Genomic DNA, 20,324 nt, shown 5'->3' with positions numbered 1-20,324 from the left:
AAAATATATTTTATAATTTTTAATTTATTTTATATTATTACTTATTTTTAATTTAATAAAAATAAAATTAATTAAGAAAATAATTCTTGAAAATTATTATTTTTTATTTTTTACTATAACTTGTTATCTTTTATAATTTCATTTTTCAAATCAAAATTTATAAATATTTTAATCTCTTTCAAAAAAATAATTTTGCTTTCTGTCTAAAGTATAGCAATCATGAAATAAAGTTTAATTTTTTAATTTTTATTTTAATATTTACATAAAAATATTCATTTAATTATAATATGATCAGATTAAATATTTAAAAATATAATTATAAATTAATAATATTATTTTTTATATTTTAAAACTTATTTATTTATATTTTAAAAATATTATTTATTTATTTTTTAAATTATTAATAATATTATTTTATATAAATTTATGTATATCTATAAATATATTTATATTAAATTAAAAAATTTAAAATAATATATCAAAACAACTTATATTGATGTACACTTTTTTTTTTTTTAAATCAAAATATTATCCAATACGGCATTCTTAATGCAAACGCTGTTTTAAAGCCCACGGGTCACGCAAAATTTTGACATTGGATAGAAGACAAAGACGGAAGAGAGAGAAAGTGATACTGAAATCATTCATTTTCATTTATGCAAAATATGCAATTTCAATGCAAGGAAAGAAAGGAGATGGTAGCGGTTATTTGTTGCAACTAGCAATAGTGGTGGCTGGGGCTGGAGCTGCCTGCTTTGCTTCTTACTACTGCTACTACTTGTTAGTCAGAGAGGAGGAGTATTCATAGAATTAGTGGGGAAAGCGGAGGGTTGGGTGGGGTGGCTGCCTTCCTGCCTGGTCCTGTCTCATACTGCCTTTAAAGTTTACACCGCAAAATATCCCAAAAAAAAAAAAAAAAAAACCACCCATTTTCTGCCTAAACTCGCTCACCCAAAACCATGCCACTATCTTTCAAATTTCAGCCGTTTTTCTCCCTCTGAAAACATATATATAAAAAAAAACGCAATATGGCCTACTTCCTTCCAAAAACTAGTACAATACTCTCTTTTTCTGCTGTTGCTTTTTGATCTCGAGTACCAGAAAAAAAAAAAAAAAGAAAAGTGACTGATGGGCGGTGTTGAATCCAGAAAGGTTGCTCCAATTGAATAAAGGGTCTCTTTTTTTATTCTATTTACAATAGGTGTTTTTGGAAGGGACGTCCAAAGTCCATATATGGAGTACGGAAGCGGTGGAGGAGGAGGGAGTGGGTCCGGTGGAGACCACGATGCCTCCGACCCATCCCGGAGGAAAAAGCGTTACCATCGCCATACTGCTCACCAGATTCAGAGACTCGAAGGGTCAGAAGACAGGCGACGTTTCTTTCTTTCTTTCTCGTTCGTTTTTTTTTTTTGTTCCCTTATTTCTTTCTTGTTTTGTTGGTGAAAACATGAAGAATGTTCAAGGAGTGCCCACACCCCGATGAGAAGCAAAGGTTACAGTTGAGTAGGGAGTTGGGATTGGCACCCAGGCAGATCAAGTTTTGGTTTCAAAACAGAAGGACCCAGATGAAGGTCGGTACTGTACTCTATCTGTGTGCTTTTACTTTTTTTTTTTTTGTTCTTTCAGTCGACTCTCCTTCATTCATTCACTCTTGGTTCCAAATCCTCAGGCCCAACACGAAAGAGCCGATAACTGTTCTCTTCGTGCAGAGAACGATAAGATCCGATGTGAGAACATAGCCATTAGAGAAGCACTCAAGAATGTCATCTGCCCTTCTTGCGGTGGCCCTCATGTCTCCGAGGATTCCTATTTTGATGACCAAAAGTTGCGGATGGAGAATGCCCAATTAAAGGAGGAGGTTTTTCCTATGCTTGCTTTTCTTGTTTTTCTTCATTAATCAAACAATCAAAACAATTAATTTTTTTTTCTTGCTCTTTGCAGCTTGATAGAGTATCTAGCATTGCAGCTAAGTACATAGGGAGGCCGCTATCCCAACTTCCGCCTGTACAGCCTATTCATATTTCTTCACTGGATTTAAGGATGGCGAGTTTTGACGGCCATGGTATTGGTGTTGCTGCTCCTTCCCTTGATCTTGATCTTCTCCCTGGAAGTTCCTCCTCAATGCCAAATTTACCTTTCCAACCAGTTGTTATTTCGGACATGGATAAGTCCCTAATGACCGATGTTGCTGCAAATGCAATGGAAGAACTGCTCAGGCTTTTGCAGACCAATGAACCTTTATGGATCAAGTCCACCAATGATGGGAGAGATGTTCTTAATCTTGAAAGCTATGAGAGGGTTTTTCCTAGAGCTAATACCCACTTTAAATCTCCCAACCTTAGGATTGAAGCTTCGAGAGACTCTGGTGTTGTCATCATGAATGGTTTAGCTTTGGTTGACATGTTCATGGATTCTGTATGTTCTCCTTTAAATATAATTTAAACCATAAAACCCTTCCTTTTGGAATCAATCAAAATTTTAATGGATAAACTTAAATATTTTTGCAGAACAAATGGGTGGAGTTATTTCCAACCATTGTGTTGATGGCCAAGACAATTGAAGTAATTTCATCTGGAATGTTAAGCAGTCATAGTGGTTCTTTGCAATTGGTAAAGCCGCTAATTACTGATGCTTCCTTTTTTCTTTATACATGTTTTCTTTTCACTTTTTTCCTGAACTAATTCTTGTCTCATTGCAGATGTATGAAGAGCTGCAGGTGCTTTCCCCACTGGTATCCACACGTGAATTTTATATCCTTCGCTACTGTCAGCAAATTGAGCAAGGCTTATGGGCTATAGTCAATGTTTCATATGATTTTCCCCAATTTGCTTCTCAATGTCAGTCTCATAGGCTTCCTTCTGGATGTTTGATTCAGGACATGCCTAATGGCTACTCCAAGGTTGGTCATGTTTATTCTACTCATCTTTGCGCACTTACTCATCAATTTTGCTCAACCAAGTAAATGGCTAAATGCCAATAGGTTACCTGGGTGGAGCATGTCGAGATTGAAGACAAGACTCCAACACATCGGCTCTACAGGGATCTCATTCATGGTGGTTTGGCATTTGGAGCAGAACGGTGGCTTGCTACTCTTCAGAGGATGTGTGAGAGATTTGCTTGCCTAATGGTATCAGGCGCTTCAACCCGGGATCTCGGTGGAGGTAATTTTCAGTAATTCATGCCCTCAGCTTTTAGTTCTCTTGAGCTCTGAATAAAATTTCCCAATGTTTCAGTAATTCCATCTCCTGATGGCAAGAGAAGCATGATGAAGCTTGCTCAAAGGATGGTCAACAATTTCTGCACAAGCATCAGCACATCCAATAGTCATCGGTGGACAACACTTCTTGGTTTGAACGAAGTTGGTGTCCGGGTCACTGTTCATAAGAGTTCTGATCCTGGGCAACCCAATGGTGTAGTTCTTAGTGCAGCTACTACCTTCTGGCTTCCTGTTACTCCTCAAAATGTCTTCAATTTCTTCAAGGATGAGAGAACTCGACCTCAGGTATAATCAGATTGATCAATGTCAAGTATTTGCGACTGCCTTATAACTGTATGTACAAGTGAGCTTACTTGTTTCTCACTGTTACATTGCTTTCTATGTTTTTTCTTTCCTTTAGTGGGATGTTCTATCCAACGGCAATGCAGTGCAAGAGGTTGCTCATATTGCAAATGGGTCGCATCCTGGCAATTGCATATCTGTTTTACGAGTAAGGCTCTTGAAATTGAAGCACTTTACTTTGTGTTCTCCACTTAAAACTTCTTGCTTGTTTTCTTCTTTGGTTCACTGAGATTTTATTGCAATGGTTTTATGATTTTCATTTGGCATACTTAATGAATTGTTTTCTGGAATAGGCCTTTAATACTAGTCAGAACAATATGTTAATACTTCAAGAGAGCTGCATAGACAATTCAGGGTCGCTAGTAGTATATTGCCCGGTTGATTTGCCTGCCATCAATGTAGCAATGAGTGGTGAGGATCCTTCATACATTCCGTTACTGCCATCAGGTTTTACGATATCACCTGATGGCCATCCAGACCAAGGAGATGGAGCGTCAACAAGCTCTAGTTCACATGGAAACATGGGAAAATCTGGGGGTTCACTAATTACGGTTGCTTTTCAGATACTAGTGAGCAGCTTACCATCTGCTAAGCTGAACTTGGAGTCAGTGACAACTGTTAATAACCTTATCGGCAACACCGTCCAGCAAATTAAGGCAGCTTTGAATTGTCCTAGTTCCTGATGATCTGGTTCGGTTGTGTTACTACTGCTACACAACAAAACTGTTTTTACCTCTCTACATCATCTTTAAATATTGAGATGAGAGAAATTCAGAGTCTCTTTGTGTGCTGATGGTATTCAATGTGGGGGGAAGTATTTGTGGTTAGTTGGGACTTTCAATGCCCTCTCGTCAAAGAGCTGAAGCCGCTTATTTACTGCTTTGCTGCTGCTATTGCTGCCAAACTTCATTGCCATCTAGATTATAGACCAACTAATCTTTTATTTTTGGTTTTATTTTCTTGGGGGGTTTTACAAAGCATTTTGGGTTTTTGCAATTTAAGTTGGAAGAGTGGCTACTACTAGTCTCAAGAGGAGTCAAGAACGAACCATACGTTGTCTTTCCTGCTGGACCTCACCTCTCTCATCTTCCTTTCTCGACTCTTACTCTGCAAGCCAGACAGCAAGAAAAGAAAGATGTATGGTTCGGGTATTGACTTCTGTTCATGGACTTCGCCTTTTATCTTTTCTTTTATTAACGTGGATCATCTTTATTCACTGTTTCATTTCTTGTCTTTTTCTTTTCCCTTATTGCAATAATAATATTAATAAATAAATAACTCTCTTTCTTCGGTCTTGCTCTCCCTCAATCTCACGTAGATTCTCTATTTTTTTTGAAGTCATTTAAAATGTTTTCGAATTTCGAATTATTTCGAATTAAATTTTAAGCTTAATCTGTTTTGGTTTTCAGTTTATCATTTGAATTTTAGATTCAAGTTGTGTTTTGGACCCAAGCAAAACCTATTTATTTTTTTTAATTATTTAATTATTATTTTTTGAAAAAATAAAAAAAATAAAAAGATAAATGAAGTGATGAGATTCGGTTTTTGAACTTGGATTTGGAATAAAATTTTTTGAAGATGTTGGGATAAAAGTTGAAATTAGAAAAAAGATGTAGGGGAAAATCCCATTCAACCTAATCCCATATTGATCTGGGACTCTACGGGGACTTGGTCCTTATTTAAACAGCACAATCACACAACAATAGGGCTGAGTTCTGGATCACGATCTTTACCCCGCCTTAGCTCAAACCATATTCACCATCACAAAACTTCCATTCCACCACCATTTCGAAATCACTGCTAGAAAATCACCCATCTTACAGCATCACAATCAAGCACATTAAGGAGGAACATTCAGTGAGAATTACACAGAAGATAGTCGAAAGGGAAAAACGCAATTTAACAGAGCCAAACACAGAATCAAGGGAAATACACGAGGAAGTGAGATGAAAGCCACCCATCAGCAATTCCCAGCAAGAAAACATATTCAGGCCGAACCTTTTCTGACTTTATCAGTCGAGCCCTTTACAACCACTAGCGAAACCCATCCTCACTATCTACTACAATAACCACAATCCATCTTACTACCAGAATACAACCAATCGAAACCATACTGCTCTCTGCCATTTCCCACCTAAACCACCCATTACCCACAACCATGCAACAGGCACAATAAACAACAGCAGAGGCTACACACAAAGCAAACGGAAGGAAAACCGACGACAGAAGCAGCAGCCATTGTGGTGATCGAATGGTGGCCGATGTGATATGTGGGGGATCCGAAAGGTGAAAAGAGACAAGAGAACGGAGGAAACAACATATTGAAATATCAGTCAAATCAGACTGTGGAAGAGGCTGAAACTCTTAAATCCTATCTTTTAAAACCTATCTTCTCCACTGATCTTCAAACACTTAAGCATAATGGGGCAGCATGTTTTTTTCCAGCTCCTATCTTTTTTCTTTTTTTTTTTTGTCTTTCCTTCAAATGTTTCGTTACTCAACTCGTTGTTTGCTCACAGGAGAGATTGCCTTGTAACCTGCTATTCCTGCAGATTGAAAGCCTTTCAAGTCAAGGCTTGGCTAAACTAAGCTTTCACGTGGAAATCAAGCTTCTATTGAACTTGCTTTGCTGCCATTACTAGAAAGATAAAGGCAAAATGTGCGGAGCGTGTCCTTAAGCCCTAGGAATGAAAGATCCCCAGATCCTCTCTTCTTTTGTGGTGGTGTCTTTGTTGGAACAGTTCTCAACTCTTGTCTTCTTCAAGCAGATATCCAATGTTAGTTCTTCATATTGATGTTGGGTATGTAATTTTTATGGGCATGCAATTTTTTTGGGTCTGCAGTTTTTGCATTCTACCTCTTTCTTTTTTCTCTAATTTTGTTCACCAAGTTCAGAAACTAATTGATTGGCTTGCCAACCCGACCTATGAGTTTTTAGTATTTTACTATTTTTGATTAATTTTGGTGAGAATAAAAAGAAATTTTGGGATTTACAGAATTGGGGAGTTCGGGTATAATGAATTTAGTAGTATATTTGATGCTTACGTTAATAATTTTATTTTTTTTTAAATTCTGGCTAGAATAGGAACATGAATAATAATTGATTGTCGGGCCATCATGTTTTCTATCTTGAGATTTTCAATTCTGTGTGGAACAAAACTTAGTTGATGAAAGCTTCTATTTTTTTTTTTTAAATCGAGGATAAATATGAAAGTTAAAACATATCTATTTTATATTCTTTTTACAGAGGTGAGGGAGCGTTAATTTTCAGCTTTCATTTTTCTTTAAAACTATAGATGAAGTGGGGTTCATGGGATTGAATTAATGTTTGGTTTTTTATTTTCAATTGAAACTAGTTTTATGAACTTGGAGAGAGGACAAGGATTTTTTAAGTTTAATGTAAGTTTAAAGTTTAGATTTTGTTAAATATCAATGGCAAAGATGTAGAAATTTAAGCCATGAAAATTGTGTTAAAGTCATTTTATTAATTCGCCATAAGCTCTTAACGGTAATAGAAAGAAACCTTAAAGTTATAATTGAAAAGAAATTTTACAAAAGATGTATGTGGGAATCGAATACAGCAAGAGGTGTAAAGTTTAACTTATTAACTTCAAAGGCATAACACAGGCCGGTGCATAGATATTTATACATTTAACACAAATGGTTTATATAATAATAATAATAATAGCATAAGATCGAGATTTTAAAACGACTAATATCATTGTAGGATTGTATCTCAAGACTCAAAGATGACAGCATGAATTGGCCATCAAAGCTTGAGATCTCTTGCATAGATACCCGAAGTCTACCTTTTACCCGTTCCAGTTGCTCGATTTGCTACGTAAGTCCTCAACGAAGGAGACTGGGAGAGACCGTCAGGCGCAACGGTTGTATTTTGAGTTCCATTCTTCTGTTGCATCCTTCTCCTGGCAATGAAACCTCTGATCCAAGGGGTAACATCCTCGCTGATCTTTATCATGAAGAAGAAGATGATGCGGTAAATTAAGATCATGCTGAATATAACACTAAGATCGATCCATTTTGAGCGTCCCACATCAATTTGGAACACGTTTTCGAGGATGTATTCACCAGAAATCTTAGGAAGCTCCGGTGATTGATTCTCAAACAACAAGCCCTTCAGATCATTTTGGTATTGTCCCTGAAACAAAAATGTCTGGTTTTTTAGTCCTTGATGAGCCAATATGGCATCACTTTGAATCTACCAGTAATTAAGTCCTAACAATTTTATTTGCCATATTTCATCACCTGCAGAGCCCAGAAATGGAAGCTGATGTAGGACATTGGGTAACGCCAAACAGGTTTTGGGATGTCATTTGGCAGCCTGAAGTACCCAGAAACAAGCATGAATATTCCCTGGAACGAAGACAACTTATCAGTCATCAAAATGGAACTAGGGTGAATATATATCCTTGGAGTTCTTGGTGTCAGAGGGTGTAAGCATAGCTTAAATCTTTGTAATTCTATTAAAAGTTAGCGAATACTTGCCTCAAAAAAAAAAAAAAAAACAGCTTAGTGAATACTACAAGAATAATGCAGAACTTAGTTGAAGAGAAAGCAACCTGAATCCCTGCTCCTATGATGATACCCATAAGGAAATTGGGGACGATACTGGCTATGGCCATCATCAAGCTCTCAACCACAGTAACACTTGCGTAAAGGCACAGTACAAAGAATAAATAATGTTCAAAGCCTGGGTGAAGACGAACCATAAAGTAACAAATAGTTCCAGAGATGAAGGTGATCATAATGAGGAATGGCATAGCTGAGAGCGTATTCCCAATAACAAATGCTGTTACACCGTAGTGGCCATTTAACCTTTCCCTTTGGAAAACCTGCAAAATTCAGCTGGTCAAAATGTTGGAGCTGCCATGGCTGGTAAGTTTGTTTGTTAACCTGCAATTCATGGTAATAACTTACCTTCATGTCCTCAACAAAGGATGGGAACCCACCAATTGACATGAATGTGACAAAACCAAACACAAAGGATGCACATGATCCCCTTGCCTGTTCCAAAAGACTTAGAATCTTAAATAACTTTTCCAAAGTTTTACTGCAGAAAAATAAATATAAATTTTCTCCATATTGTGTCACATAATTATAATGTTGACATAATTTGTGAACTAGCAATTTTTTCCGTTGTATCTTAAAGTTTTTTTGTTCCATGCGCACTTAGGAGTCCAAAAAAGTGATTCAACAAAGTTCTAAAAGATATGTAGCAATGATACCAGAATTGAGTTGTAGCTTGTTCCAACATTGAGATAAATGGTTCCAATGCAAATAGTGACTACAACATATATTAGCAACCTTAGCCAATAATAGCCAAAGTCTCTAGACATGTTGATGAATGAACGTTTGGTTAAAGTATACGACTGCATCAAGAAACTAGCTTGACTGCCTCCAGAATCTAGCACAGTTCCTTTCTGCAATAAATGGAAAAAAATCAACTGCCACTCTTGGTGGTAACGGTCAACTGAATCCAATTCAAATATAATAGATATTAGTCTTTAACTAGAAGATTAATTAATTGTTAACAGTGGCATGAGCACAAATAAGGTTGATATATATATATGTTTTTATAACACCGGGTTGGCTGGTCATGCACTTACAACTTTGGATATCTCATCAACCTTTTCCTTGGCGGCATAACATTGCTGAGATGTACGGCAGAAGTCGATAAGAGTTCGGATCGCCTCAGCTGTGGTTATCTTCTCCAAGGGATCATCACTTGCCTCAAACTGTTTATAAAGCAATTTGCAACAGAAATAAGACATTCCATAAAAGGCACTTGTAGTAAAAGTAGGATTCCAAATTAAAAAAAAAAAAAAACTATATTTGTTTTTCAGTCATATGTAGTTTTCCGAATTTGGAAGGAATATTAAACAAAGGGAAACGAATTTGATACCCGTAATTTCATTGATCCTTTTAGAGTAGCCTTAACCTTATCAAAGTCAGAATTGATACATCTAAGAAAATGATCAGATGGATTTCTTAAGGCAGGGCATGGAAATCCAGCATGCGCAAAGAACTGCATCCGCAATCCAAGAAACATTATATAATTGAATTTCCAAATCATGTCAAGTGAAAGGAAAGGCTGAGAACTCTTACCTCGTATGCTTCAGAAGCCTGACCAAAATAAACAGTTTTGCCCCCAGAAAGCAAATATAACTGATCAAATAGCTCAAAGACTTCACTACTGGGCTGATGGACTGAAGCAATTACAGTTCGACCATCTCTTGACAGGCCACGTAAAGTCTGAGTTACAAAAAATGCCGAAGCACTGCCATATGCATCTAAAGTAAGAAGCTATTGGAGGGATAAAAAAGGTTTCAACATTACATGCACAAATCAATAAGAAAACAGCAGAATTATTTTTGTAGCCTACAAGCAAGAATAAAAAGTAAGTATAATTTTACAGCTGCCTAACTGTATTGACTAAAGGAAGAAGAGAGGAAAAGGTGGAATTAAGTTGACATAGCTTTCATTTGGAAGGGCGGTTATACACGTGTTCAGTGCCGTTTTGGGCTCTAGCATGGTGGGAACCCCTTCCCACCTTGCTTCCAAATGATGCCTTAAGTGGTAAAGATCTTTAGCAGTTATATCATATACATTAATTTAAGATGCAAAACTTAAACAAGATTCTTTAAGCCTTGTGAGATTTTTTTTTTTTTTTAAACATACTTCCTCTGTCCCAAAATTAATATTTTTTATTAATTTTTTTGGTTAAACCAAATCAACGTTGACCATTATTTTTAATAAAATAATAAAATTTTAAAATAATTTTAAAAAAAGATTTATAAACTTTGAGTTTCAAAATTTTTAAAAAATATGTTTTTAAAAGTTTTAATTTAATATTGTATTTCAAAAAATAAAATCAAAGTAGAATTATTTTTGACAAAAAAAATCAATAAGAGAATTATTTTAGTACAGAGAGTATAAAATAAACACTAAATCCGAAACTCAAAATCATAAATTGATAAAGCTCAACAAAAAGATAAAAGAATAGAATCTCATCTTATGAGTAAGCAAGAGTCATTAAAAAAAATTAGTAATAAGGAAAAAATGGAAAGTTCAAAAAAAAAAAAAAAGGAAAAACCAACAATAACGACAGTTTATCAGGCCATTATTGAAAAATAATAAAAGTAAAAGATTGGAAATTTTTTTCTTTTTTTTTTTTAAAAAAAAGCAAATAACAATAATGACATTTAACAAAAACATCAACAGCTATTAGGCAGTCGGACAATGAAAGTAAAAAAACAACAGAAACAAAAGGTTAGAGATATTAGGAAAGGCATTATATGTATAGAAGATGATGTGAAGATAAACCTATCGAGTCCACTGGTTGGCTCATCAAGAAAGAGCAATCTGGGCCTCATCAAAATTTCAAGAGCTATGCTAACCCTTCTCTTTTCTCCTCCACTGATCCCACGCAAATGCCAATTCCCAATAACAGTATCAGCGCAATCTTGGAGCCCCATCGCGACAATTGTACTTTCAACAAGGGCGCGCTTCGCAGACCCAGGCATCTTATCGGGGAGACGGAGTCCAGCGGAGTAGGAAATTGTTTCCCGAACAGTAAGCGTACCAATGAGGTTGTCATCTTGAGTGACATAGGCCTAATTGGTTCAGAACACAAAATTAATCAATAAGATGATTATGGTTATAAGGACGTAGCAGCCTGCTAGGGGGAAATCAAGAATCCAGACATAACTAAAACTGAAAGACTACAACACTTAAGTACTCACTGCAGTCCCGAAAGAAAGTTTGGTTTTACGACCGTTAAGAAGAATGGTTCCTGAGAGGAAAGCGTTAGCAGCCAAGCGACTGGAGAGTGCATCAAGAAGCGTGGATTTGCCAGAGCCTGAAGGGCCCATGAGGGCGGTGAGAGTGCCAGGTTCAGCATAACCGGTCAGTCCTTCCAACACCTTCTGGGTCTCTCCATTGCTCAGAGTTACCATTACAGTCAGATCTTTCCAAGTGAGCCTCGCAGACACATCTCCCACAAACTCCGTGTTTGCCTTCTCTCTCCATAATGTCTCACTCAGAGGACTCAAACCTCCTACCACCATCCCGTTCCCTGCTGGTTTATTCGCCTCTATCTCCATCATAACAGTATTTGCGGAATTCGCCATCAAGATGATCGGCTGCTGCTAATTGCTAACCAATCTAATTGTTAAAAGCAAAAGAACAAGATAATCGTGGGAAAATGAGATTCGTATGATCACAGGGGGCGATGAGATGAAGCGAGAAATGTAACTGTACGAAAGCTGTTGAAAGAATTTGTTTGGTTAAGAGGATCCCATGCAAAAGGAGCCTCCTCCACCCATCAACTTGACCTATATAATTTTTTGTTTGTTTGGTTTTTGGGTGCGTGACGCAGCTGATTAACAACGAGTTAAAACTAGTTTCTTCTCGTCTTCTTCGAGAGGTCTTCTCTGTGTTCACATTTTTGGGAAAACAGCAAGGTGAAGGATGAAAGGTCAAAGATAAAAATTAAAAAATCAAGGAAAAGAGAAAAAAAAAAAAAAAAAAAGGCAGTCACCTTCCTTTTTATCAAATCATTAATTGGTTCCGGTGGCTGTTGGTAGAGGCATTAAATGGGACAACTGACTCACATTAAACTCACGCTTCTTTTATTTATCTTCACACAACATTTGAATGTTTATCATGGCCAATGATAGATGGGAGTTGAGCAATAATCAATACACGTTAATTAGTATCAATTCCTACACTTTTTATTTGTGTCAACATTTTTTAAAAATCCATTCCTACCTCTTTCATATAAAAAATGATATAAAATTAAAATTACCAAATACCTTAAGATAGATTGGCCAAAAAAAATAATAAGATAAAAAGGTTTTAAGGTTATTTTTGTCCATCTCGAAAACATGTGGAAATTAGCAAAAAAGAAAATAATAATATAAGATAAAAGATTTTAAAAGCTATTTTTATTTATCTCAAAATGATAAAAAATCAAATTATTTGTCAAAAGTTATAAAAAATAAAAAACCAATTACTAAAACTATTATAAAAATAAAAAAATGATAGAAATGCAAAATTAAGGAGCTGAAATAAAGAGCAAAAAATACAAATAAAATACAAATACAATATATCTTAAAAATTTTAAAAATGATAAAATTACAAAGGTAATAACCGTTAATCAACAAACCACACAATAAATACAAAATTACTTTTTCTTATCCTCAGACAATAAATTAAATTGTAGAATAATAATAAGCCATACTAAAAACTAAAAATAATATATCCTTTATTTCATTCTAACTTTTTTATGTTTTATAGTTTTTGAAAATTAAAAAAATGCAACACTCCATGAATAGCACAGCCAACAACTAAGGTATAATCTATTGAATATTAAGTTTAAATATATATTTTTTAATCGTGCTATTATCATGGTATTTTATGTATTCGATAAAAAATATTTATTATTTTAGAAAATAGAATTCAATGTATATAAAAAAAAAACAATGAAAAAAATAGAATATTTAGAGATATCAAAAATTATTTATTCTTTAAAATAAAAAATTATAATTTAGTCCGATAATACAATAATAGTGATTATTATTCTTACATGCTTATTTATAAATTATATTTTCAAAAATCCACATTTATTTAACACTTTATAAAAATAAATTTCACATAAATATTAAGAATATTTTTTAATGCTAACTGAAAAAATATTTAATAACGGAAGATTTCATTGAGTAATTTTTTAGTTTTTTTACAAAAATATTTTCCTTTATTTATAATTGGTATGTCAAAAGTAAACCATCTACCATTAGGGTAAAAGAAAATTGAATCTTGTTACTAGAAAATGATATATTATCAACAAAAATTTTCATTGGTAATACCTCATTTTCCATTAATAATAATGTTATTGATGAAATTTTTTTGTTGGTATAAGTATCGTTAGCAATACAATTCTGTTGGTGTTATAAAATTCTATTAGTAAATTATCGATAGAATTTTCCATTGGCAAAAATATTTTTTTCATCGATAATAATTATTTTCATAAATTTTTTTTTTTTAATTTTGCAAAAGAAAATCCATTGATAATAGTTAAAATTTCATCAATAATAGTTAATATTTTCGTCAATAATACTTTTTTTAATCATATTTAATTATATTTTGTTTATAATTTGATACGAATTTTCCTAATCCACTGCAAGTGAAAAGGTTGTATAAATAAAAAAAGTAAGAAGTATTAAAGTATTGTTGCCATAGGAATTAGGTGCTAGACCTAGGATTAAGTATTATTTTTACATCTAAGGTATATCTAGTCAACAAAAAATTTTTATTTTGTAATTAATGTACATTAATTTAAAAATTACCGAATATTAAAAAACTAATTATTACAAATTATGAGAAAAAGCATTAACTAATAACTAGAATTTTCTAAAACTAGCAATTGCTAAAAATAAAAAATTTTTAAAAATGGAAATTTGACCCCAAATTAACTAAAACATGAAATAAAAATTTACCATAACTAAAACAAAAAATAAACACAACAAAAGATGAAATTAAATTCTTTTAAAAGTAAATTAAACTAAAGATTAAAATGCATGAAATTAACCTACGTTCCTAATTGACCTACTTACCTAAATACTGCTCAAATATACATGAAATGTAAATGAACATAAGAATAAATTATACTAACATAAAATATACTTAAAATGAAATAAATAACCTATAGGAACCTATATGTGAAAACCATATATAATGGAAGCAAAATGGCATGCAAAATCGAAACAAAAAAAGTAAGCTAACTAACCTATGATACAAGATGCAATGCAAATATAAACTAACCTAAAGGAATTGTAAAACTGGGTTTATAGGCTTAAAGTAGACTTGAAAATAAAACAAAAACATGTAGGAAAACAACTTGAAAAATTGGATAAAAATAACCGAAATAGTGAGCTAAAATTGAGAATGAAAGCTACTTATTTTAACTAACCTAGTAAGCCAAATGCTATCAAAAGTAAAAATACCTAATTGCTACATGAAAACCAAAAATAAAGAATTAAAGTAGACTAGAAATTGAAGGAAAGATTTATAAGAAATGCCAAGCAAAAATTGAATAGAACATAAATAAAACTGGGTTGAAAATCAAATAAGAAAAGCCAACCTAACATAGAACTAATAAGCCTAAATGCTACCATATATGGAAATTTTTACATGAAATTTAAAAACTAATAACACAACCTTAAAATGGACTTAAAAATAAGTAGAAAACATGTAATAAACAACGAAAACCGAATAGAACCTAAGGAAAAACTAGGTAGAAGATGTATGAAGAACATGTAAGGTAAATGCAAGAAATGAGCTTCTAAGCCTAAGGCATTTAATCAAACATGTAACAAACTTGTAAATATAAAATAAGAGCAATTAAACAAGATTAAAACAGGAAACAAATAGCTTACAAATGTAAATAAAATAGCATAATAAAAATTGGCAAAAAACTAAATAGCATTAAATATAAAAAGCTGAAAATAAAAAAAAATACATTGATCAAGCTATTGGCGCCCTATAATGAGACCATCATATTAGCATCCAAGGCTATCCTTTCCAAACTATAATGACCTCAATAACAAGTAAAAGCTACTAAAAAAATAAAATAAATTAAAAGCTAGAAACAAAAAATAAAATCTAGCAATAAAGAAATGAAATTGAAATTGCATTTAATAAAGATAAAATAAATACAAAATTTAAAGCTTGCAAGGGAGATGCAAAAGAAACAAGTTGAAAGTAAACTTAAAGAACAATAAAAGAGCTAAAAAAGTAACTAGAAATACAAAGAAAATCAATGGAGGTCTATTCGGCTAGTAAGCATGCTACTAATAGACTTGGAAGCTTGTTGGAAAACTTAAAAAAAAAAAAAAAGAACAAAAAAACTCCTAAGGTCAACTATTGGTGTCCTATTTATAGAGAAATTTGAGACTCCTTTAGCTGATCAATAATCCAAAATGCTCAATCTCAACCCTAAAAAAAGACAACTAAAAAAAAAAATATTCTAGAATATTGTAGAAGCTTCCAAATATTGGTTGTTGAGTTGAAAATGTGAACTGTCTTCTTTCCCATGTGATGCTTTTCCAACTGGTCCAATCTTGAAATGTCCATATGTAAGCTGAGTTGTCCTCCTTTTTTAGCTTTAAAGGTAGTACATTTGGTTATCCAAATGGGCCAATCATTAGTTAGCAACAAATTAGGACAACTTAAAATAGATTAGGTTGTCATTGGGGAAAGGCTTTTCTAAGCTTCTTGAGAACCATATGGTTGGTCTCAGATGTTTTAATTAGTGTCACAATTTGCTTTTAAGAGAATGCCAAATCAGCTGTTAGCTTAACTCCATCTTAACTTTTAGAATCTTTTCCAAACTATAGATTCAAGAGAGCTTGGCAGCTTGCAAATTTCAGGTTTTTCACATGCAAAACTTTCTCCTTTTTATGTGATCCTTGTGCTATCTTTTTGGCCAATGAGAGAATTTCACACCATATTTAAAGTTTTCAGCCCAAAATTTCTTCTAGAAGCCTACAATTTCAACATCACAAAATTTTTCAATTTAATTTCTTTAGGGTCGGCTATCACCTAGTGTATATGCAACTATCATGTAATCTACTAGTTGTCATTCCATCAACTTCATCTCTTCGACTTGATCAAGATTAAAATAATTCTTCAAAGAGCTCAAAATCACCATTGATTCATCTTACTAAGAAGTTAACCAAGTCAACCTTTAAAAGTTATCTTTTTTCTATGATGTACCATGAAGTTTTGGCTTTGCTTTAACTACGTTCATTTAGCTCGACTTTAATTTTTTCAATCTTATGCCATCCTTAATTCATCAAATTGGAGCTTAATGACCTTGATTCTCTTCTTTAAACTATTAACCTACATAAATCACAAAATAAACAAATTTTAAGGAATTTGCAAAAAAAAAAAAAAGGCTAAATAACAAGCTTAAATTAAGTTTAGAGTGCTAAAATTCATACAATAAAGCTTAAGATAATTCTATAAAATATAGAATTATCATGATTTTGGTCATTTTATTCTAGTTTTTTTAAATTTATTTAAAAAATAAGTACATGAATATTAAAATATATATAAATAGAAAAAAAGTAAATAAATAAAAAATACTCCATTTCATTTATAAAAGAAAATAATAATATTTTTCAAAATTGTTTATGAATTCTAACTATGAAAACATAAAAATTCATATATGTACAATCAAGAGTTGTTAAATATGAGGTGTGCTAGTTAAATATGAGGTAAGCCATTAGTTACTTTTTCATCAATTGTAGCTAGTAGAAATATGGGTCCTTGAAATGAGTTAAGTCCTACTTCCATAAATATCTTCTTATCTTTTTTCATTTGCAACTTTTCCTTTATCTTACTATTAATTAAGAAAAGCAATCAATAATAGACTATTTTCATATAACTAAGATAGTATTGGCAATAAAAACATTAGCTTTGTGCAACTACCTAATGAATACAACAAAATATAAATACAAATATTAAATTTAATACATTAATAAAACAAAAAAAATTTCATATAACAAATGTACGCTTCCATAATTATATCTATTTGTCTAGCTTCTTTTACAATTACAGCACCTAAAGGCAAGTAAACATTGATAAACTAAAATGATGTGTAAATCAATAATAGGAAGTTAGAACTAATCAATTCAGCAAGCATCAAGCAAAAAGTGAAAATTTTTATTTACCTTCAAGGTCCACCTTTACCTTCTTAATTATAGGCTTGAGCTTCCCCAGTAACAAGTTTAGACAAAAAAAAAAAATCAGAGTGATACTTGTGTATGATAAGGAATACATAAATACATATATATATACATACATACATACATTCATATATATATATATACAACACACACTTAATACAACAAAAAATGGGTTCTTGCAATAGTAGTTAATGTACCATTTGAACCCAACTTAGCTGCACTACATCACTCGTTCACTCAGATTAAACAAAGTAGTAGAATATCTATTTATTAAATTTTTTGTTTTAGTCCTGATAAAAAACTTGTTTAATATGTATACTTTATTAACGTTGCTAATAAATAACATGTTTAATATCATAGTGATGCCGACCTAAGGCATTTTAGAATATTAAAGTAACAATTTTAGAATATTAAACAAAGTAGCAAAATGAGAAAATTCATATGTGTAGATGTAGACATCCTATTTCGTTTATGGCTTAAAATCGAATGATCTAGATGTTTAGCTTGTTTGGGTTAGAATCCATTTGGATCGTTGGGCTGTTGAAATGTTTATTAGGTCTTTCAGACTTTAAATGGACTTATCCAATTGGTATTTAGGCTTTAATACTAGCAGATAGTTTTATTTTTGCTTGGGCTTTGGGCCTAGCAAGTGGCTTTGTTGGTTTTTCCATTTATGTTCAAGCTTTGGCCCAATAATAGTTTTTTATACTGATAGATTTTTTATTTTATTACTTTAATAAAAACTAAATAAAAAATAAAACAAAAAGAAAAGAAAAAAAATTTGAGATCTTATCCCTAAAATCAAATCGAGAATGGGAATTGAATCATGGACTTTACAAGGGAAACTAATTGTAGTTTTTGTGTTGAATGATTTCGGAAAAGTCAAAGAAATTGAATCACAAAAAAAATTATTCAAATAAAAAAAATCATTGATTCGGCTAAATTAATTCTTTCCCAAATTGAAGGGATTAAATCCCTATATAAATTGTGTTCTAACACAGAAAGGAGAGGAAAAATCATTCAAAAAAATCATACAATAGTACTTGTTTCTGGCAATAGGGTTCTTAAGGGATTCTCTTAGGAATTTGAGAATTGTGAGAATTTATTCTAATTTAGGCAAGGGTTTGAAGGATTTCAGAAGCCTTGGTCAATTGATTTGGTGCATTTTGGTGATTTTTTGGGATTTTTCTAGATTTCGTTGAATTTTTAAATGAAAATTCAAACTTTTCAATGACTTTTTTTTTGTAAAAAAACCAATTATCAATGGTACTTTCCATAATTTCGTGAAAAATTCAATCGGTCGACATCACATTTTCATCTTAGAGAGAGAAGCAATTAAAAAGAAAGGTTTAGAGAGAGTGTGCAAAAAAATTTTAAGGAAAATAAGATATTTGGGGCTTTTTATATCTAGGCAAAAATGATGTCATTTTAAGTTTTAAAGTCCAAGATCCACATGTTTTGCCATTACTTGACCTAACCCATGCGTAACCCTATTCATGACTTGGCTCTAGCATCCCTTATCCAGCCAAGCCATACAAGTCGAGTAGATCCAGGCCTCTTTTGTACCTAAAGTTGAGTCGCACCTCCAAGCCACCAAGCTTAGTCGAATTCTAGTATTTTTATATATTTGTCTGTTTATTTATTCATTCATTCGCTTATTTATTTATTTATTTTTAAATACTTTTATAAAAACATAGTTAAATAAAAAAAAGCCTTACCAACATATTAGAGCACTTATATTTTTATTTTAAAAATAAAGTTTTACCAACATATTGAAAAACCTTATGACTTTTTTAGAAAAAAATAAATTTTAAGAGAAAACAAAAAATTGGTTTTCAAAAGCCTTACCAACATATTTGAAGGTTAGTATTTTTATTTAAAAAAAATGTTTTACCAATATATTGAAAAACCTTATAATTTTTAATAAAATCAAGTTTTAAAAAAATAATTTTTTTTCAAAAATCCTATTAACATATTAGAGGATAATTTTCAATAGAAAATCTTGTCAATATATTGAAAGATATTTTAACAATAACCATGTTTATAGAAATTTATTACCACTAGTAAAATTAAATGAATCCGATGATAGAGCCTCTTTAAAGTATGATAAATAACCTTTTTGAATACTTTTAAAGTGAAAAAATATTCTTAAATTATTACCAATATATTGGAGTAATTTAAGAAAATTTTTTAATATTAAATAATTTGATAAGTTATAAATATGTTTTAAGGCTTGAATAACTTGAAATCAAATTAATACCATCATTTGGATGGGTGTTTGAGGGTGCTATAATCTTTTTCACATGTAATCATACTTTCGAACCTAAAATCTGATTTCGTAGACTAGAATCTACCATTTAAAGATACTTAAGTCAAACTTGAGACTTCTCTTTAAAATGAGAAAAATTCAATTAGGTGATTAGTCACACCTAAATAAAAAATATTGATGGTGACTCATTAAAGTCTATATTTAGTGATAGGTCTATGGACCTATACGTTAAAATAGTTTGAAGACTCTACTGGAGACACCAAAAGTCAGGCTAGTAAATGATTTCTTGTTATCCAAGCCTAACTTAATAAATTTAAGAAATTTTTCTTCTTATTTATATTTTATTTATTTAATTATTTTTAATCATATCTGTCATTTATTTGCATATGCATAACATGAACTTTACACCCAATTTTTGTCCCTTAAGAGGGAGTAAAGTACTTACACCTTCATGAGATTTCATGTTTCTATATAGGCTAGCAAAAAACTCTTACTCAAATTCAACCCATTCCACTTGTAGCATATAATAGGCGATGATTGAGGTACTTTAATAGTCTGTGATGGATAATGATGTAAGGAACAATTTGAAAATCTTTAGAAATAACTCAAACCACATATAGTTAACCTTATGAGCTTAACCCATAGGTAGAACCATGTTCCCTTTGCCTATTAGAATTAACCCTGAGTTAAAATCATGTTGTTGTTATATTTTCTTATTTTCTCTATA

At 32.1% G+C, this 20,324-nt stretch overlaps 2 protein-coding genes across 2 annotated transcripts; one reads left to right on the top strand and one right to left on the bottom strand.

Annotated features, from left to right (window-relative positions):
* Nucleotides 1-548: 548 nt before the first annotated feature.
* Nucleotides 549-4,849, top strand: HDG11 (homeodomain GLABROUS 11). Its single transcript, XM_022881315.2, has 10 exons — nt 549-1,358; nt 1,454-1,571; nt 1,670-1,858; nt 1,942-2,415; nt 2,508-2,609; nt 2,699-2,899; nt 2,981-3,161; nt 3,234-3,502; nt 3,618-3,707; nt 3,853-4,849. Exons 1-10 carry the CDS (start codon nt 1,234-1,236, stop codon nt 4,240-4,242), a joined length of 2,139 nt encoding a protein of 712 aa, XP_022737050.2. The 5' UTR covers nt 549-1,233; the 3' UTR covers nt 4,243-4,849.
* Nucleotides 4,850-7,068: 2,219 nt separating this feature from the next.
* LOC111289883 (ABC transporter G family member 11) lies at nt 7,069-12,181 on the bottom strand. Its single transcript, XM_022881239.2, has 10 exons — nt 11,323-12,181; nt 10,904-11,193; nt 9,686-9,857; nt 9,483-9,605; nt 9,187-9,315; nt 8,806-9,000; nt 8,498-8,584; nt 8,140-8,412; nt 7,826-7,933; nt 7,069-7,718 (listed from the first exon to the last, which is right to left on the bottom strand). Exons 1-10 carry the CDS (start codon nt 11,707-11,709, stop codon nt 7,365-7,367), a joined length of 2,118 nt encoding a protein of 705 aa, XP_022736974.2. The 5' UTR covers nt 11,710-12,181; the 3' UTR covers nt 7,069-7,364.
* Nucleotides 12,182-20,324: the final 8,143 nt, after the last annotated feature.

Source organism: Durio zibethinus, chromosome 11, assembly GCF_047325235.1.
Source record: "Durio zibethinus cultivar Kanyao isolate XHJ-2024 chromosome 11, ASM4732523v1, whole genome shotgun sequence".
In the NCBI taxonomy this organism is placed as follows: domain Eukaryota; kingdom Viridiplantae; phylum Streptophyta; class Magnoliopsida; order Malvales; family Malvaceae; genus Durio; species Durio zibethinus.
The sequence above is the reverse complement of the archived record's forward strand: the minus strand, read 5'-3'. Positions and strand labels throughout refer to the sequence as shown.